Source organism: Coregonus clupeaformis, chromosome 31 (genome assembly GCF_020615455.1).
Source record: "Coregonus clupeaformis isolate EN_2021a chromosome 31, ASM2061545v1, whole genome shotgun sequence".
Classification (NCBI taxonomy): Eukaryota; Metazoa; Chordata; class Actinopteri; order Salmoniformes; family Salmonidae; genus Coregonus; species Coregonus clupeaformis.
Window position 1 is genome coordinate 5937017 of NC_059222.1, and position 14325 is coordinate 5951341.

The 14325-nt window shown below is 44.9% G+C and overlaps 1 protein-coding gene across 1 annotated transcript; it reads right to left on the reverse strand.

The window, feature by feature from the left end:
• Positions 1-36: 36 nt before the first annotated feature.
• Positions 37-14177, reverse strand: LOC121547058 (VPS35 endosomal protein-sorting factor-like). The gene is made up of 29 exons (XM_041858152.1): positions 14108-14177; positions 13661-13760; positions 13055-13240; positions 12714-12833; positions 12585-12609; positions 12379-12458; positions 12148-12276; positions 11961-12045; positions 11750-11806; positions 11550-11646; positions 10673-10720; positions 10478-10571; positions 10082-10282; positions 9892-9938; positions 7617-7728; positions 7020-7136; positions 6872-6925; positions 6621-6764; positions 6443-6528; positions 4589-4669; positions 4452-4515; positions 4165-4263; positions 2224-2301; positions 2017-2131; positions 1775-1914; positions 1519-1684; positions 1096-1214; positions 830-976; positions 37-696 (listed from the first exon to the last, which is right to left on the reverse strand). Exons 1-29 carry the CDS (start codon positions 14122-14124, stop codon positions 598-600), a joined length of 2907 nt encoding a protein of 968 aa, XP_041714086.1. The 5' UTR covers positions 14125-14177; the 3' UTR covers positions 37-597.
• Between the last annotated feature and the right edge of the window lie 148 nt (positions 14178-14325).

A 14325-nucleotide genomic window follows, 5' to 3' on the forward strand; every position in this document is an offset into this window, starting at 1 on the left:
AGGAGACAATAATTTATTACAAATACACAACACCGCCATGGTTTGGTTTTGCTTTTTCCAATCACGTATGTTCAGACATTTTACAATAATATACAAAATGTTAGCACAGAATGGAGAAACTTAATTTCAGTACAGTACAAATACATAAACAAGTATACAATAATTGAAAGACAGGGAAGTTTAACGGCATTGTATGAATCAGTTATCTATGTTAGTTTATCATTCAACAATGGCATAACAATGACCTCTATCTAGGATCAGACTTGCAGAGGGAGTGTCTTTTCTTGTAGGGGCCATGGGAAAGCAGTGAATCTGTGTAGAAGTTGGATGTCTGCAGGGCTGTCTAGCTCCAGTCCTTGAGGACTGATCTGAGTTTTCATATCAATCTGGCAATTAATTGATTAATTGATGTAACTGATTAGATAGAGGCTACACACCTAGTTTACTAGGTCCAAATGAAATATTCGAAGGATGAAAATCAGCACATGTACATCCCTCCAGGGGCCTGGTGGGCACTAAACAGATACTGCAATTATAAGGTGAGACAATCCCTACAGTGCACATAGATATATGGGAAAGGGGATGTAGTCGATGTCCTCAGGTCCTGGACTGCAGTGTGAGGCGTTGAAGCATGTCTGAGAGGTGAGCCATGTCTGGCTGCTGGGCCTGGTGCTTGATGAACTCTAGCGTCCGCACCTGTCAAGAAAAAAAAGAAAGGGCGACTAAGAAATACAACTGTATTCTGGAAATATGTTGTGTATACAGAGATTTGATTAGGATAACTTTACTGCATCTCTCCCATGCCTAAAACTGTCTGTGTTTTACTCACGGCGGTGCGTGTGTCGCAGTAGCCCTGTTTGTGGCTCAGATTCCACAGGTTGACAGCCAGCTGGTTGAGTTTGTTGTTGCGTAGGTCCCCATGAGCCAGGAGGCAACCAAACAGGGAGAAGGCCAGACTACCCTGTCTACGAACACTCTACAACAGAGGAAAGGACAGGAAAGGATAAGAGAGGAGAGTTAAACGTTTATGGATAAATACAAAAAACGATGTATAAACAGTGAATTTCTCTGACACTGGCATAGTGTGTGTCCTACCTCATCTCTACCCAAGCTCTTGAGATGGTCCAGCACTTGTCCAATCAGAGTTTCACATAACTTGTTGATCTCTGCCACAAACTTGGGATCTCCTCCATAAAGTGTTTCATTAGAGTCCACTGGAAAAGAGAAAGGGAGGGTGTGTGTTAGCTGGCTTTGACTCCAATGATCCTTTCATTTCACTCTCTTCTATATTTCTAGCCTATTCTGAGAGACCAATATCATATGGTACTCTGTAGCTCAGTTGACGCTTGCAACGTCAGGATAGTGGGTTCAATTCCCAGTACCACCCGTACTTAAAATATATGCATGCATGACTGTAAACCGCTTTGGATAAAAGTGTCTGCTAAAAGCCATATATTATTATATGCCACATAAACCTGGATAGTAGGGGAGAGGAGGGTGTGTGTTTGTAGGTAGTACCTTTGGGGATGGAGTAGAGGTAGGTCTCCTGACTCATGGCAGCCAGTAGTGGCAGGGCGCTGATGTAGACTTGGACCTTGGCGTCACTGTTGTCCTCCCAGGTGTAGTCCTGTACCATGTTGAGCAGCCCACGCACCAGGTACAACACCCCTGCCTCTGGGTGGTCCTGGACACGCACACGGGAAGTACTTCCTTGATATTTCCTATTTCTTTAGTTATTTCAAGCATTATGGGAAAAGCAGGGATGTTTCCTTACCGGCACAACTAGTAGTGCTGACAGGAAGTTGTTGATGAAGTCAAGCAGGAAGCACTCAGAAGAGCGCAGTTTGCCCTCGATACTGACACTGCGTGGCACCTCTGGCAACACACTGACCGCTGCCTTCAGGAATGCATCCGCTAGGAGAGAGAGATAACAATGAATGAGAATTCACTTCAGAACTGGTGAAAACCTCATGACTCTGGGTCTGTCTATTCTGAACAGAGCAAACTCAGACTTACCCTGGGAAAGACACTGGTTGGCCAGGGCCACCTGCCCAGACAGCAGGTAGAGGTTGAGGCGGCTGAAGATGCTGGTGAGGGAGGGAATGGTGATGAAGCTGTATGCAGCACATGCCTGAGAGAGAGAACAAGGATTTAGTGACATATTAGTGGCCATATTGAGGACACAGATGTTGGTGTTACAGATAGTGCTGTACGGTGACCAACCCTGACAAAAGCAGCAGTCTTGCGGGAGTGGCTCCCCCTCATCACACGCCTTGTCTCCATGGCCAGCTGGTTCACAGTCTGAGAGAAGAGGACAAAAGTTCTGTACATGTATGTACTGTGCATTCGGAAAGTATTCAGACCCCTTGACTTTTTCCACATTTTGTTACGTTGCAGCCTTATTCTAAAATGGATTAAATTTTTTTTTTCCATCATCAATCTACACACAATACCCCATAATGACAAAGCAAAAAAGGTTTTTTGACATTTTAGCAAACAAAAAACAGAAATACCTTATTTACATAAGCTTTCAGACCCTTTGCTTTAAGATTAGAAAATGAGCTCAGGTGCATCCTGTTGCCATTGATCATCCTTGAGATGTTTCTACAACTTGATTGGAGTCCACCTGTGGTAAATTCAATTGATTAGACATGATTTGTAAAGACACACACCTGTCTATATAAGGTCCCACAGTGACAGTGCATGTCAGAGCAAAAACCAAGCCATGAGGTTGAAGGAATTGTCCGTAGAGCACCGAGACAGGATTGTGTCAAGGCACAGATCTGGGGAAGGGTACCAAACAATGTCTGCAGCATTGAAGGTTCCCAAGAACACAGTGGCCTCCATCATTCTTAAACGGAAGAAGTTTGGAACCACCAAGACTCTTCCTAGAGCTGGCCCACCCGGCCAAACTGAGCAATCGGGGGAGAAGGGCATTGGTCAGAGAGGTGAGCAAGAACCTGATGGTCACTCTGACAGAGCTCTAGAGTTCCTCTGTGGGGATGGGAGAAGCTTCCAGAAGGACAACCATCTCTGCAGCACTCCACCAATCAGGTCTTTATGGTAGAGTGGCCAGACGGAAGCCACTCCTCAGTAAAAAGGCACCTGACAGCCCTCTTGGAGTTTGCCAAAAAGCATCTTAAGGACTCTCAGACCATGAGAAACAAGATTCTCTGGGCTGATGAAACCAAAGATTGAACTCTTTTGCCTGAATGCCAAGCGTCACGTCTGGAGGAAACCTGGTACCATCCCTACGGTGAAGCATGGTGGTGGCAGCATCATGCTGTGGGGATGTTTTTCAGAGGCAGGGACTGGGAGACTAGTCAGGATCGAGGGAAAGATGAACGGAGCAAAGTACAGAGAGATCCTTGATGAAAACCTGCTCCAGAGTGCTCAGGACCTCAGTCTGGGGAGAAGGTTCACCTTCCATCAGGACAACGACCCTAAGCACACAGCCAAGACAACGCAGGAGTGGCTTCGGAACAAGTCTCAGAATGTCCTTGAGTGGCCCAGCCAGAGCCAGGAATTGAACCCGATCGAACATCTCTGGAGAGACCTGAAAATAGCTGTGCAGCGATGCTCCCCATCCAACCTGACAGAGCTTGAGAGGATCTGCAGAGAAGAATGGGAGAAACTCCCCAAATACAGGTGTGCCAAGCATGTAGCGTCATACCCAAGAAGACTCGTGGCTGTAATCGCTGTCAAAGATGCTTCAACAAAGTACTGAGTAAAGGGTCTGAATACTTATGTAAATGTTATATCATTTTTTTTCTTCATATAAATATATATATATATATATATATATATATACACACACACACACACATTTGCAAACATGTCTAAAAACGTGTTTTTGCTTTGTCCTTACGGGGTATTGTGTGTAGATTGTTTTTTTCCCTCCTCAATGTAATCAATTTTAGAATAAGGCTGTAATGTAACAAAATGTGGAAAAAGTCAAGGGGTCTGAATACACTGTATATATAACCATGACAAAATGATTAAAAGGTTAAGCTAGATTCATTTCAACTGTCAAAAGAAGTCGGTTGGTATTGCAAAGCAGAACCATGTCGAGGTGTGGTCTGTGTTGCACACATGCAGATAAGACGATGAAGATAAGGGCTTCTGAGGGTATGGTGGGTCACCTGACTGCTGTGCTGTACTCACATGGATGAGCTGCACCAGCACTGGCTCCAGGTTACAGAAGGTGGCCCGGGCCTCCACACAGAAACTCAGCTGCTGCTCAAAGTCACGGCCAAACGACACCTGGAGAGAGAGTCGGGGGGAAGAGAGAGAGAGAAAGAAAGAAAGAAAGAAAGAAAAAGAGAGAGAGAGAGAGAGAGAGAGAGAGAGAGAGAGAGATATGCTGAGTCACTCTCTGTCACCCTTGGAAATGCAGGAGAAGGAGTGTCTGGAGACCCAGAGGTGGGGTAGTCTGAGTCGAAGACACTCACCATGCGTATGAAGCCATTGATCAATAAGGCCAGAGATCTCTTCTCATCCTCCAGAGTCAGAGCACTAAGGGACACAGAGAGAGTAGGATCATTTATAACATACACACAAGCACGCGCACACACGGTTGGATACTTACTTGACAGAGTCGTGCATGGTCTTGCAGACGTGGAGTAGAGCATTGAGGATGACAGGGTCTCTAGTGGGCTCTTGCTGGTGTCTGAGGAGACAGACACAGACAGACATTAGGTATAGACACAGAAGCAAACTGACTTCACATGTACAGTGAGGGAAAAAAGTATTTGATCCCCTGCTGATTTTGTACATTTGCCCACTGACAAAGAAATGATCAGTCTATAATTTTAATGGTAGGTTTATTTGAACAGTGAGAGACAGAATAACAACAAAAAAATCCTGAAAAACGCATGACAAAAATGTTATAAATTGATTTGCATTTTAATGAGGGAAATAAGTATTTGAACCCCTCTGCAAAACATGACTAGGTTCTTGGTGGCAAAACCCTTGTAGGCAATCACAGAGGTCAGACGTTTCTTGTAGTTGGCCACCAGGTTTGCACACATCTCAGGAGGGATTTTGTCCCACTCCTCTTTGCAGATCTTCTCCAAGTCATTAAGGTTTCGAGGCTGACGTTTGGCAACTCGAACCTTCAGCTCCCTCCACAGATTTTCTATGGGATTAAGGTCTGGAGACTGGCTAGGCCACTCCAGGACCTTAATGTGCCTCTTCTTGAGCCACTCCTTTGTTGCCTTGGCCGTGTGTTTTGGGTCATTGTCATGCTGGAATACCCATCCACGACCCATTTTCAATGCCCTGGCTGAGGGAAGGAGGTTCTCACCCAAGACATGGCCCCTAGTACATGGCCCCGTCCATCGTCCCTTTGATGTGGTGAAGTTGTCCTATCCCCTTAGAAAGAAAAACACCCCCAAAGCATAATGTTTCCACCTCCATGTTTGACGGTGGGGATGGTGTTCTTGGGGTCATAGGCAGCATTCCTCCTCCTCCAAACACGGCGAGTTGAGTTGATGCCAAAGAGCTCCATTTTGGTCTCATCTGACCACAACACTTTCACCCAGTTCTCCTCTGAATCATTCAGATGTTCATTGGCAAACTTCAGACGGCCCTGTACATGTGCTTTCTTGAGCAGGGGGACCTTGCGGGCGCTGCAGGATTTCAGTCCTTCACGGCGTAGTGTGTTACCAATTGTTTTCTTGGTGACTATGGTCCCAGCTGCCTTGAGATCATTGACAAGATCCTCCCGTGTAGTTCTGGGCTGATTCCTCACCGTTATCATGATCATTGCAACTCCACGAGGTGAGATCTTGCATGGAGCCCCAGGCCGAGGGAGATTGACAGTTCTTTTGTGTTTCTTCCATTTGCCAATAAGAAGGTGACTGGTGAGAAGGTGATTGTTGTCACCTTCTCACCAAGCTGCTTGGCGATTGTCTTGTAGCCCATTCCAGCCTTGTGTAGGTCTACAATCTTGTCCCTGACATCCTTGGAGAGCTCTTTGGTCTTGGGCATGGTGGAGAGTTTGGAATCTGATTGATTGATTGCTTCTGTGGACAGGTGTCTTTTATACAGGTAACAAACTGAGATTAGGAGCACTCCCTTTAAGAGTGTGCTCCTAATCTCAGCTCGTTACCTGTATAAAAGACACCTGGGAGCCAGAAATCTTTCTGATTGAGAGGGGGTCAAATACTTATTTCCCTCATTAAAATGCAAATCAATATATAACATTTTTGACATGCGTTTTTCTGGTTTTTGTTGTTGTTATTCTGTCTCTCACTGTTCAAATAACCCTACCATTAAAATTATAGACTGATCATGTCTTTGTCAGTGGGCAAACGTACAAAATTAGCAGGGGATCAAATACTTTTTTCCCTCACTGTATAGTGTGGAAGAGACATTGAGCTTGGGAGACATTAGCTACGTAGCATGACAACAGCAAAGGTGTTGGCTAAACCAGACATACTTGATGAAGACGTCCATGATAGAGCGACACACCTCCACCCTGACGCTGTCCTTCTGGAACATGTCCATGAAAGGAAGGAAACGCTCCTGAGGGGGAATCACAGAGAAACTAGTTAGATCTATCCACTGATAAACACAAGTGATTGTTTGAGACTGGAGAATGTCAAACCAAGTCTTACCATGGAGAAGAGGACAGAGAAGTCATGAAAGTAGGTGAGGATCTTCCTTATCACGGACTGAAGCTGCGGATAGGCATCTTCAAAGGCCCGGTCCGGGGTCATGTGCTTGATGATGTCAGAGAGCACAGTGTTGACCTCACGTTTCTTAGAGTAAGACATAGAAAATAAGGATTAAATAGCATGACTCATTTAGAGACCCTTGTGCTTAGAACTCTTTCATTGGCAGCTCTGTAATTCTCTGGGACACTCACAGTGAAGTGACGACAGGTGAACTCCACCCAGATCTCAGCACAGTTGATGTAATCCTGGAATAACATAATGAAACATTTACAACAATTTGTTAATGTGAACCACCAAGCATGTCTTCATTGTCTAAGAGGGTTATTAGTTGTTATGTACCTGTGGACTGCGCACTTTGGTGATGACCTTCCAGGCCTCGTTGAGGATGGGCAGCCTTTCTGCCTCAGGAGGGTCAGCACAGGCCAGACTGCGGCCCAGAGAGCCAAACAACAGGTGCTGAAGGAGGACAGAATGAAGAGTAAACAACACAGATAACAGATAAAAGCTATATTGGAGGCAGAAGGGAGGGGCAACAATGCTATGTTTGGAGCACATTTGGAGGACATGGTGAATGTGGATGTGTCTAACCTTGGGGAATCCTGCCTCATCACAGTCCTTGATCATAGTGAATGTGGATGTGTCTAACCTTAGGGAATCCTGCCTCATCACAGTCCTTGATCATAGTGAATGTGGATGTGTCTAACCTTAGGGAATCCTGCCTCATCACAGTCCTTGATCATAGTGAATGTGGATGTGTCTAACCTTGGGGAATCCTGCCTCATCACAGTCCTTGATCATAGTGAATGTGGATGTGTCTAACCTTGGGGAATCCTGCCTCATCACAGTCCTTGATCATAGTGAATGTGGATGTGTCTAACCTTGGGGAATCCTGCCTCATCACAGTCCTTGATCATAGTGAATGTGGATGTGTCTAACCTTAGGGAATCCTGCCTCATCACAGTCCTTGATCATGCCGATGAAGTCGGTGGCTCTCGTCGCGATAAACTCCGCCCTGAACGCCCACATCACCGAGTTCAGCAGCAGGGCACTGTGGGAAATCAACATTAGTTGAGACTCAATGCCCAGGTTTGGCTTCCTGTATATAATATCCTGTACATCTAGTTGGTTTTTCTATGAAACTTCAAAACCGAACGGTTGCCTCGGGTAAGGTTAAGGGGGGTGTATCTTTGTTAACAACAGCTGGTACACAATCTCTAATGTTAAGGAAGTCTCAAGTTTTTGCTCGCCTGAATTAGAATACCTGCAGACCATACTATTTAACAAGAGAGTTTTCACCTATACTGAAAAAAGATATAAACACAACATGTAAAGTGTTGGTCCCATGTTTCATGAGCTGAAATAAAAGATCCCAGAAATGTTCCATATGCACAAAAAGCTAATTTCTCAAAAATGTTGTCTATTTACCACCACAAACCGATGCTGGCACTAAGACTGCACTCATTGAGCTGTATAGGGCCATAAGTAAAGAAAATGCACATCCAAAGGTGGTGCTCCTAGAGGCTGATGATTTTAATGCAGGTAAACTGAAATCTGTTTTACCAAATTTTTGAAAGCATGAAACCTGTGCAACTAGAGGCGACAAAATTCTAGATCACCTTTACTCCACACACAGAAACGCATTCAAAGCTCTCCCTCACCCTCCCTTTGGCAAATCTGACCATAACTCTATCCTCCTAATTCCTGTTTACAATCCAAAACTCAAACAGGAAGTATCAATGACGCACTCAATATGGAAGTCGTCCGATGAAGCGGATGCTAAGCTACAGGACTCTTTCGTTGGACACAGACTGTAATATCTATCGGGATTCATCCGATAACATTGAGGAGTTTACCACATCAGTCACCGGCTTCATTAATAAGTGTGAGCTAAATGCCGTCTATGCTCGCTTCGAGGCAAGCAACACTGAACCATGCATGAGAGCACCAGCTGTTCCGGATGACTGTGTGATCTCGCTCCTCGGAGCCGATGTGAGTAAGACCTTTAAACAGATTAACATTCACAAGGCCGCGGGGCCAGACGGATTACCAGGCTGCGTACTCGGAGCATGCGCTGACCATGCGCTGGCCTCACACGACTCCAACACCATCATTACGTTTTCTGACAACACGATGGTGGTTGGCCTGATCACCGACGATGATGAGACAGCCTATAGGGAGGAGGTCAGAGACCAGGCAGTGTGGTGCCAGGACAACAACCTTTCTTTCAACGTCAGCAAGACAAATGAGATGATCGTGGACTACAGGAAATGGAAGGCTGAGAACGCCCCCATCCACATCGACAAGACTGTAGTTGAGCGGGTTGAGAGCTTCAAGTTCCTCGGCATCCACATCACTAAGGAATTATCATGGTCCACACACACCAACACAGTCGTGGCACGACAACACCTCTTCCCCTCAGGAGGCTGAAAATATTTGGCATGACCCCTCAGGTCCTCAAAACGTTATACAGCTGCACCATTGAGAGCATCTTGACTGGCTGCATCACCGCTTGGTATGGCAACTGCTTGGCATCTGACTGCAAGGTGTTACAGAGGGTAGTGCGTATGGCCCAGTACATCACTGTGGCCGAGCTCCCTGCCATCCAGGACCTCTATATCAGGCGGTGTCAGATGAAGGCCCTAAACATTGTCAAAGCCACCCAAGTCATAGACTCTACTCTCTGCTACCGCACGGCAAGCGGTACCGATGCACCAAGTCTGGAACCAACAGGACCCTGAACAGTTTCTACCCTCAAGCCATAAGACTGCTAGATAGTTAGTTAAATAGTTAACCAAATAGCTACCCGGACTATCTGCACTGACCCTTTTTGCACTAACTATTTCGATTCATCACATACACTGCTGTTACTGTTTATTATCTATCCTGTTGCCTAGTCACTTTATCCCTACCTATATGTACATATCTACCTCAATTACCTCATACCCCTGCACATCGACTCTGTACGTACTGGTACCTCGTGTATATAGCCAAGTTATCGTTAATCATTGTGTATTTATTCCTTGTGTTAATATTGTTGTATTATTTCTCAATTAAGCTTTTCACAGTTAGTCTACACCTGCTGTTTACGAAGCATGTGACAAATAAAATTGTATCTGTATTACAGTAACGTGCTCTGTCCTAAGCTCCACCACACAGTAACCCACTGCATCTGCCTTCTAAATAAATCCCTCTGGTGTAGAGGAGTACTCACTTATTCCCAAGCTTTTTGCACCTCTCCATCATCTCTGTTAGCAGGGCCTGCATTGGAATAATGGATGTCAAATACATGCCAGCGACTGTTATGGGGATGTCCCCAATACAGTAGCTATATAACTGTTACTGTGTCAACCTCACTCAATTCTTGGGCCACTGTGGATGTGTTATGCTGGGTGGTAGTGTACCTCTGGTGCTCTGTAGGAGACACACTGCAGGATCCAGTGGATGGCGGGGGAGTAGAGGGTCAGGTAGACAGGGATCTCCACCCTCTGCAGGACCAGCTGGTTCTGGACACTGTCGCCGTGGATCTGACGGAACGTCCCCAGCAGGTCAAAGAAGTTCTTGTTCAGGCTGTCCTTCAGGTGAGGAGCCACCTCCATCCCAATCTGGCCAGAGAGATGGATGCAGAGAGAGAGGGGATTGGTGGAAATGAGTAGAGGAAGAAAATAGGAAGATTAGACAAAGAGAGAATTTATCCCATTCTCATGACTGAGCCAAAAGGGGCGGTTGAAATCTCTGTAAATGAGGGCAACCAAAGAGAGAGTTGAGAGAAAATATGTTCTAGTAGAAGCCAGTCTCACCCTACAGAGGTAGGCCCGGGCATACACGGCCACCAGGGGGTCCCCTATCCCCCGGATCATAGCTGTGAGGCGAGGCACCGTCTCCTGGATCCCACTGAGAACACAGAGAGAGGGAGCAAAAACATTGAACCGACGGCTAGAGGGATGAGAGAGTGGTGCTAGAGCAAGGTGGGGAAACATGGGAGGGATACTAACCACTTGGTCAAGAAACGGTTACACTTCAGGAGAGCTACCTCTACATATCTGTATGTGGAGTCAAGGATTCAACTCAAACCACTATGTAAGCATGTGATCAGAGACATAGGTATATACAGTGAGCTCCAAAGGTATTGGGACAGTGACACATGTTTTGTTATTGATACAAACAGACGCACAAATATCATACCCCCCAAACATTTTTTTGTAATGGTGAGAGGTTAACATGTCTTGGGGGTATATTTGTGCATCTGTAACTTTCTCACTCATCATTATTCACGATTAATTCAGGACTATCCGTAATCATTGTAGCATCCACATTAAACATCCGTAATCATGGTAGCATCCACATTAATGTAGAAGTGTTTGGAAATATATTATATTCTTATTTGCAATAAAAGTGACTCAAAAATGACACTACATTATTTACCATTCATTTCTATAGGGTACAAAATAATCTGAAACAAACAGAAAATGCATCCAACAAGTTTGTAGAGTCACAAACATGATGCATTCATTGCATGCTAGGAATATGGGACCGAATACTAAACTGTTGACTACTTTAATACACATAAGTGAATTTGTCCCAATACTTTTGGTCCCCTAAAATGGGGGGACTATGTACAAAAAGTGCTGTAATTTCTAAACGGTTCACCCGATATGGATGAAAAGACCCTCAAATTAAAGCTGACAGTCTGCACTCTAAACTCATAGTCATTGTATCACTTCAAATCCAAAGTGCTGGAGCACAGAGCCAAAACAACAGAAATGTTTTCACTATCCCAATACTTTTGGAGCTCACTGTATATGGTAACTCTATGTATGTATGAATGACTGAGTGTGTTACTAGAAGGTTGATGTATATAATAAAGGATACAGTCGTGGGATGAGTTCTCTGATGGAGGCGATTTTGAAGAACCAGTTCAGGCAGGTCTCCTTGGCCGTGTCATGCACTTCATCAGCTGTAAAGGAGTCTGGAGAGGGATCAGAATAAATAATAACTCAAAAAGGAAGGACCACGGAGAGCACTTGGTTTGACACACAGACGTGACAGATAGACAGACATACAGGACATACCTGGTAGGGGGCGAGGGTCAGAACACATGGACCAGATCCTCTCATACACCAGAAGTCCTAAGAGAGAGAGACATTTTGGTTACCTAAAACAATGTGACCCCTTCCTGACAATAATCAAAGCCACTACAACATCCAATGTGAAAAATTTAACTATGTTACTATAGAATGCCCTGCTATTAAGTGAAGTGAGAGGCCAGTCCTAAGTACTTACCAAAGGTGTCCAGAATGTCTGTGATGAGGACAAACTTGCTGGGGTAGAACTGAATCACAGCTGTGTCTGACAGCAGCTTGGAGCACTAGGATGCACACATACAATGACATAGACACAAAACCTATCAGAATAACGTTGTAAATATATTACATTGTAATATATTTGTTATAAGTATTGCAGTTCTGACCTGGATGACGATCTTGAGGGCCTTGACCTTCTGGTCGGAGGCCCAGGCCTCTTTTAGAGACTGGTTGAGCTCCTCAATACGGTTCACATAGTCCTGCTGGGACAGATTCAGCAGCTCCCGCTGAGACCCCTAGCAACACACACACAACATTAGAGACGTAAACACTAACATTCTTGAAAACACAACTCAACAGAGAATGTTCTGGCTGTAGATCCATTCTGCTGTACTTACCTCTTCCAGATCATCCAGCTCCTCTAGGCGAGTTCGCACCTTCTCCGATACAGCAGAGGAGGCAGGACTGGGAGCCTTGCCTGAGAATGACAGAAGTGACACAACAATGCATGTGTGTTTGGGTTTTTTGTCTAGACTCAATCGAGTAAGCTTTCATAATAGGGGGACTGGTATATCAAAGACTATAAATGTTGGAGTAGAATTACCTTTATCTGAGCCCATGAAGAGATTCTGTCAAAAAACAAGAGAGAAAAGTCAGTCTTAGTCCCATTACCAAGGATGGGAAAGGGGAAATGTTTCTCTTTGAGGGATCTTAAAGCACAATCATTACTCACAATGGAAAGCTTCTCAGTGGTAGTAAACCTGGCCAGGATTTCTCCCCGTTTGGATGACCACGGCTCAAAGTCCACTCCAACCTCATCCTCCTTCTCCTTCCTCTTCCCTCTACCAAAGTCCTGAACAGAGTGCAGAAAAAATAATTGAGAGAAAGAGAGCGAGAGAATGAGAGAGAGGAGGAAATTGTGCATGTTGCATAATTTTAAGAGACAATGCCTCCATAATGAGACACAATAGAAATATCAGATCCCCCATCACCGTTGTCCCACGTTCAACCTCCCTTCTCCATCTGTCCCTCAGTGAGTATGTCATTCTATCCACACCCCAGTGAATCACTCACCCCAGTGGAGCTGCTCTGTGAGAGGGTTAGGGGGGGCTCGCTGGCGGAGGCTGCAGCAAACATGGACAGGGGGTCCATTCCATCCAGCATGGAGCTCAGGGGATCCGGTGCCACAGAGCTGGAGGAGGAGGAAGAGGAGGAGGTGCTGCCTTTACGCGCTCCCCTCCGCGACTTGGAGTCTGTCACCTGTGTGGTATGTATGGATGGGTGGAGGGGGACAAGTTGTTTACTACTGAGCTATACACACACACACACACACACACAGACAGAGAGAGAGAGAGAGAGAGAGAGAGAGAGAGAGAGAGAGAGAGAGAGAGAGAGAGAGAGAGAGAGAGAGAGAGAGAGAGAGAGAGAGAGAGAGAGAGAGAGAGAGAGAGAGAGAGAGAGAGAGAGAGAGAGAGAGAGAGAGAGAGAGAGAGAGAGAGAGCTATGCTCAAGTGATTAGAAACATGTTCTATGGTAGGACAGTACACTCTTGCATTAATGATGATGGTGTGAAGAAATCAAGCCTACATACAATAAGTATCAATTTCTTTGCCACATATGCCCACCAACATACATACAGCACATATGGTGTGCATCAACAACATACTGTGCCCTACTCACAGTGATGGACTTGAGGGGATGGTAGTCACCAAACTCCACTGGGGCGACCTCCAAGCCACAGCTCTGCAGTTCAGCCTCATACCTGCGTGCACGAGAGTGCCTGTCGTAGAAAACATATGTTACAGCTTGATTTACTCAGAGGTCTCTGTAATAAACCTGCATTAATACAAACAGAGCACAATATTAGCAAAATATGAGGATCCTGCACGTAACAGAAGTGTGTTCTTTTTCAGATTGTACTTTGATGCAGAATGTTATACTAGCTGACATCGAGATAAAAAAAAAAGGTTGACAGCTCGTGACTAGTTATGACAGCAAGATCAGGCAGACCACACGCATTTTCATTAGTTTTTATGCATCTAGCTATGTTGATTTAATATCAATTTCATACTCTTAAGATTTAAAGGACACCAAAAACAGATTTTGGATCAGAAAGATGCATCTTACCACTGCACAGCAGCCATTTTTCTTCAGTCATATGACGTTTACACTTCCTGGTTGTAGTACTAATTTTGAGACAACGCTGTTTTCTCCTCTAATAAGAGATTTGTCCAAATTGTATTTATAGTACTCATTAAACATGAAAATCCAAAAAGGATGGATGGCTTAGCGTAACTTGAATAGATCAACAGATCAGTAGGGAACAGTTTTATTGACATTTTGAA

Bases quoted from the DNA above. Each gene is read 5' to 3' on its own strand.
- LOC121547058 (XM_041858152.1), bottom strand. The intron at 12,277-12,378 runs GTAAGTACAGCA...GTGTGTTGCTAG, and splicing joins AGCTGGATGATCTGGAAGAG to GGGTCTCAGCGGGAGCTGCT. The intron at 697-829 runs GTGAGTAAAACA...TTTTCTTGACAG, and splicing joins ACTGCGACACACGCACCGCC to GTGCGGACGCTAGAGTTCAT.